A 6,720-nucleotide genomic window follows, 5' to 3' on the forward strand; every position below is an offset into this window, starting at 1 on the left:
ATTTATTATTGACATATAGTTCCACTTCTATTGGAAGAATCATGTTTTGTAGGACATATATTTGAATACAAGTGGAAAACAAGACAAAAGATGCAACTCTGAAAGCGTAAAGCAGATCTTGTGCACAGGAATCAAGAGAAAGCCCAATCAACTGTCAAATCTAGGCCAAGCACCGATGTGGAAACGATCCAGGCCCAGCCAGCAACCCACAGCACGAAGGCGGTGCCGAGATGTGCTGGCCTAGGTGCGGCTGCACATGGGGTGCGGGTGCACCGCCCCTAGCACCACCTGGCCCCACCTCACTCTAGCGGTTCATCAATGCCATGCAGAGGCGGTTTAGCATAGTTTCCTAATTTATCTCCCGCCAAACCGACCTCTAGCTAGTATAAAAGGAGTAGAGCTCTGACCCAAGACACACCATTTGAGCCACTACACCTCCACATCTCAACTTGTAATCTTTTACCTTTTAGTAGTCTTTGTGAGCAAGGAAAGAGCTACCTTGGAAAGCTTCGCTCCTTGAAAGAAAAGATCTTTAGTATGAATAATACGAAGAATTGTTCCAAAGTCTTGCTCTCATTTTATCAATATAGTTGTGCTATTGAACTAGAGTATAGTATTCATGTTATGATAGTGACATATGAACTAGCATATAGTTGCTATGTTATTGAGCTTAACATGTAGAACATTATGCTTGATCATTCATATAACTTATATGATTAGAATTAGAGCTACGTTGAGATGGCGGTTCATCGTGCCTTCGGGTGTGTCCAAGTCTTTTACTTGTCGATCTGTAGGGTCGGAGTCTCAGGAAGACATGGGTAGTTTCTGAGTAATCAGGTGTGGTGCCAGGGTACATAGGAACAGGTGAATGCATTTTCTACTCCACGGTTGAGGGGTAGGCGGCAGATGGTGACAACCCTGTCTGCCCTTGTAATCCTCCATGTTCTGGTAGGGTGTAGGAGTCTCAATTGTCACATGAGGTTACTGATAGACCAGTACTCGGTGGCCTCCCGACCCAACTCATGCCTAGCTTTAGCACTAACCATATAATTTGTATGATCATCAACGGTTCTTTGCAAGGCTATATTAGAAGCCTGCTCCACTTACGAACATTCTTTTATTCTTTGTTTCACTTTTTTCCTCGAGGTTGACCCAAGTGCGTGTCCACTATCCCAAATATACCATGTTTACCCCCTCTCATAGACTTTGGTTAACTTTTCAAGCATGTAGTCTGGTTCATATCTATACTAGAATATTTACACCATGTCTTCCTTTGGAAAAATATAAATAACGATACCCTGAATACTTCCGGGTGAAATGCTACAACGATTGATTCGTGCGCTTGCTGATATTTTCTGTAATTGTTAAGAACTATCGTGTTGGTGTTTCTTGGTGGCATTGCTAAGATTTATCCAAATCTTAGTGATGGTGCTAAGAAATACCAACATGCATTTATGGCGCCGTTGCCTGGAACGAATTCTATCTCCATACTTGGTGATTGCGATAAAAAAATACCAATAGCGTCCTCCGGCGCCACCTACAACAGCTTCACTAGTTCACCTCCGGCGCAGGACCGGAGGCCGAGTCCGAGTCCGCCGTGGGTGCAGCGGCGGCGGCCGCCGCATACGGCCTGTACCAATGCCGTGGCGACCTGCGCCCGGGCGAGTGCGTGGCGTGCGTGCGCGACACGGTGGCGCGGTGTGCGCTGGCGCGACCGCGGCGTCGCTGCATGCGGCCCTGTTCGTTTCTTTTATAATCCGTCTTTTTAGTTTGTTTTTTCAGCCGGAACAGTATTTTTTTTCACAACAAATCAGCCGGAATAATATTTTGGCTTATTTTTTCAGCGAAGCGAACAGGGCCGCAGTCGGATGGGTACTACGTGCGGTACAGCGCGCCCGTGACTTCGTCGGCCGCGCCGCCGCTGACACCTCCATGGCGTACCACCGGTGCAGCGCTGGCACGCACCAGCGGGGACACTTGGTTCCTCAGGTCCCGCCACGCCATCCTGTCGGAGCTGCAGGGCGTGGACGCCACGCCACTGCGGCCTCGGGCGGGTACAAGGTGAGCGCCTCAAGCCCGGTGCAGGGCGTCGCACAGTGCAGTGACTCGACAGCAGTTCCGATGTGTACCCGGCACGCAGAGGGTGCCGACTAGGAACGCGTCATGCCGCCGTCCCCAATGCTTCGCTACGAAGCCAGATGGAGGTCAGTTGCCATGCCTGCTGGTGCCTACTACTCCGGTCAACTGCACGTACATCTACAACTACTAGTCTACAACTCCAAGCGGCCGGACTGCATGCGTGGAACTCCCTCATAGCGCAGACGCTCCGAATAACACGACAACAAGACAAGCTGGAGGAGCTAGCCATGTCATCATGTCCAGAAGCGGCAAATACAATCACAATGGCACCAAAGAGAAAGAGGCAATGTCATTTCCTGAGCTAGTGGCATGACGCCAGCATGGCGGCGTCACTTGGTTCTTGGTTGAGCTTCTCAATCCAACTTCTTGCCTGTCCTAAGCTTGCATCTGAAGTTGGTTGACCTTGCCTTTGCTTTGCGCCCGGAATGGCATAAAGCAATGGAAGAAGACTTTTCAAACATACCGGAAAAGGCTAATCAACCCGTTCTCTGGTTGGTTTCTGGGTTAATAAGCTCGGCTAGTGCTGGTTTGTTGTGAGAGAAAAATATTGTACCATGACTGATAAGCCCTGGCTAAAACCAACAAACGAACATGCTGAATAAAGATTCAAGAATAGGGTTACAAAATGAATGGATCATAACGATGACTAGTGCTTGGTAGGTGTACCACCAACTTTTTCCTCCGTTGCCGAGTGTGATGACAATCGAGAAGTAGCGATCCACGGTGGCGGCGGCCACCGCGGTCACCTCCGACAAGGCGTTTTTGACGGACTGCTGCCCGGCTTCGTTCCCTACAAAGAAGAAAGAACACCACGGCGAACAATGTCTAGGGCATCACATTCGGGCCTCCAACGACATGGACATATACACGACGTCGACTCCATCCACGACGGCGGCGTCGATGGCCGTGATGATCGACGCGTGACGCCGACCGCATCAACTCGTCGTGAGGGCACCGTGGTACTCTTTTGAAAAGGGAAAATTCGTTTGAAAGCATTGAAAGAACACTTTTTTTTGGGAAAAAAACATTGAAAGATCACCGTCACATAAAATACCACCGAAAAAATGATCAGTTACACCTCAAAATAGCATTTCGTCATGTTTGGAAGTAAGCTGTCAACTGTCCGCTCTAGATCTCAGATACCGTTTGATTCGCTTCAATGTAACGTAATCCCTTTGCGATGGTAAGTATTCGCGTAAAATCGTGTTTGTTTCCGACTCAGCTGCAATCAAATCCCGTGTAATCAGATACCGTCGTGTGCAAAATTGATACCCCTCCTATCCTTACATAATCGGATAGCACGGCACCCATCGTCTTCGACTCCTGATCGCGACTCTGTTTCTTCTCAGCTCGGCGTTTCATGGCGGCTAGCGCCGCAACCCCACCTCCACCCCCACCCCACCCCGCCCCGCCTTCGTCGCGACCCGCGAGCGTACAGAGGAAGCACACGCACCCGGCAAGGACGGTGACGGCGAGGCTCTACTACAGGTCCATCCCCAAGGATAGATCTGCGGCGGCCAGTGGGCTTAGGGCGGTGGCGGCGCGAACACAGGTGCATCTCGACCCAAGGCTGGCAGCGCGGTGATGGGTTTGCTAACGTTCTTACAGCTCTCGTTTGACGAGAGTCATCATGTTGCATGGATCTAGGAGCTCTCGCACTGGACGGCTTGCCGCCGGGCAGCTTCTTATTTTTCGTTTACGTTACAGTGCAGAAACCAAACAAAGCCAGTGATTTGTTACATTGTTACTATTAGCATTGCTTTCTGATTCCACTGGCGTTTGCGTTACAATTCCTAAACCAAACAGCACCGCAGTCTCACCCATCAGTCGGACACAGTTTCTTCTACTCTGTGCGTACGTCCATCTGTCCACAGGCCGGTTGCTGCTGAACCTGCAGAAATGATGAACGCCGTCGAGGAAAATAAAGGCGAAAGGGAGCCCATCCTTGTCCCGCACGCGCACCGATGTGTCTCCGGCCGCCTCCTCTCGCGTGCACCGCCTTGGCCCTCCATCGGCCCGTAGCCGTGCGCGTGGGGCGTGGCTCTCGGTCCTTGCCGTGCAATACGACGAGGCACATGTACACTGCCTGCCGCGCAGGACGCGGAACGCGTCATGGGCTCATGGCCATAAGAGAGTGCCAATCTCTGACGGTTAGAAGCTGAGACTCTTGTGTGCCAAGTACATACTCTACGTACATGTGCGCGCATTGCAATGCGTGGATTGATCGATGTCACAAAATTAGCCTGTTCGCTGGTTGGTTTCTGGGCTGATAAACGGCTTGTTTGCTGGTTGGTTTCTGGGCTGGTTTAGGCTGGCTGGTGCTGGTTTATTGTGAGAGGAAAACACTGTTGGCTGGCTGGTTTAGGCTGGCTGAAACTAACAAGCAAACAGGCTAAAGCTCGGCTGATACTAATTTATTATGAGAGAAAAATAATATTAACTGGCTGATAAGTCCTTGCTACAACTAACGAGGTTGAAACTGTGACGGTTAGCAGCTTCCGGTCCTTCTCATGAAGCTTGTATTGCATTGCATATAGTCAACATGGCTATTGTTGGCTACACTGTACTGAGTAATTGTGCTCCGCAGTCATATGTCTGATGGGTGCCAAAGTAGTAAAATTGTTCAGAATTGCTATACGACATGAGGTCGGCAATCCGTATAAATACATAGATTACATCACTCTGTCTAATAAATTATATCGAAGAAATCATTATAACTATAGTAATATGACGGTGTAAATATAGTTATAAGACAATGTACGTAGCAAGTCTGATCTTAATGTAAATAATTAATAACCATGCACAACAAGTGTGTATACATACATATATTACCAAATAAATAAATAACACAAGCACAGATTGAGTATATTAACTTACTACACTACGTACGGTCGACTCGACCCTGATTTAATCTTCGTCCATGCATGCATGCATGTTCACTAGTGTTTACTGCCTGGTACTCTACTGCAGCCCGAGAGAGGGAATGTAGTAGTAATTTAATTTAATTTGATTACTGTAGCAACCAGGCGCACAAAAATAACAAAAGCTAGATCGAGCAGCATGCACGACGCAGAGCACCTCGGATGGCAGCAGCACACAGCACGTGGCATGCATGTCCATCTCTCCTTCAGCTAGGAGACGGCTCACGGTTGCGGCGGCGCACCCGCGCCGTCGGCGACGTCGACGCTGGTGGTGCAAGCGAGGAGGCGGCGGAAGATGGCGCGCACGGCGCCGCAGGAGGCCTCGTGCATCCTCCGCACCACGGCGCACCCCTTCTTCTTCTTTTTCTTCCTCCGCCTCCGCCGGCTCTGCTTCCTCCCCTGCTGCTGGTTGCTGCTGCTGCCACGGAGCCCCAGCACGTCGTCGTCCTCCCTGTCGTATCTGCTCTCGCCGCGCGCAACGGCAACGCGGTTGCTGGCGCTGCCGACCGAGCCGGCGTCCGTGGACGACCCGCCATTCCGCTGCGGGAGGAACAACGGGAACACGGCGGCGCCGCGCTCCCTGACGCGGCCGAGGCACGCCATGGTGCGCTCGGGCACCGTCTCCTTCCTCTTGGAGAAGGTGTAGCTGCGGAGGTACATCTGCCGGCACGAGTAGCTGTCCACCACCCGGGGGCTGCAGTACCCCGCCGGCGCCAGCAGCTCGCCGCTGTTATTCCGCATGCTGCCGCTGCCGTTGTAGTGGCCGTGGTAGTAGTACGACGCGCTGGCGCCGGCGGCGCCGCCCGCGGGGCTCTCCTGCCCTCCTCCTCCTCCTCCTCCCTGGCGCCGCGCCATGGCCACCGACTTGACGAACTCGGCGTCGGACTCGGGCCACTTGTACAGGCTCACGTAGCTGGCCCGCACCGGCACGCGCGCGTCCACGCACCCGATGGCCGCCTTGCAGTTGCACCCGGCCGCCATTAATGGCGTCCTCCGTCGTCCCAGCCGGCCAGCTGCCACTGCTCAGCTACTTATACTTACTAGCTAGCTAACTAGCTTACTGATCTGGTTGCATTTGCATCTGCCACGCGCGCCGGCCGGAGCTCGCTGTCAGCTGTGGAGAGGAGACGGTGACCGGTGTGGGTGTGTGGGGTATATAAGGGAGACAGGGCGACAGGGCCTATATGACAGCCTGTTCGCTTAGTCGTATTTGACTTATAAGCCATGGCTTATCAGCCAACGAATAATATTTTTCTCTCACACTAAATCAGCTAATAATACTTTCAGCCATGGCTTATAAGCCAAATTAGCCCAAACGAACAGGGCGATGGGCACCATGCGAGGAGGGGACGACAGGGTAAAAGGTGGTGGAAGAAGGAGAGCCCTTGGCTTTGGTTGCAAGGAAAGGTGTTGCAATTTTTGCCGCGAGAATCATATGGCATCATCATGCATCGTGGTCACTCTCGTGCTGTGCAATGAGTAGCCTGGGCAGTCAAAATGTGAGGCCTTCAGCTCTGAGAGTCTGAATAATCCAATGCAAAGGTGAAACAATGTCAAAAACCTGACATGAAGTAACTTGCATGACAACTCATCAGTTTGGTCGCATTTTCGGTTCTGAGGATACCTCAGTTTGGTCAAGGTCCACGGGTTGTTAACTTGT

General features: G+C 51.5%; 1 protein-coding gene across 1 annotated transcript; it reads right to left on the reverse strand.

The window, feature by feature from the left end:
• Positions 1–4,973: 4,973 nt before the first annotated feature.
• Positions 4,974–6,168, reverse strand: LOC136519034 (uncharacterized). The gene has a single exon (XM_066512710.1). It carries the CDS (start codon positions 6,039–6,041, stop codon positions 5,283–5,285), a length of 759 nt encoding a protein of 252 aa, XP_066368807.1. The 5' UTR covers positions 6,042–6,168; the 3' UTR covers positions 4,974–5,282.
• Between the last annotated feature and the right edge of the window lie 552 nt (positions 6,169–6,720).

The sequence above is a fragment of the Miscanthus floridulus genome, chromosome 17, assembly GCF_019320115.1.
Source record: "Miscanthus floridulus cultivar M001 chromosome 17, ASM1932011v1, whole genome shotgun sequence".
NCBI classification, from domain to species: domain Eukaryota; kingdom Viridiplantae; phylum Streptophyta; class Magnoliopsida; order Poales; family Poaceae; genus Miscanthus; species Miscanthus floridulus.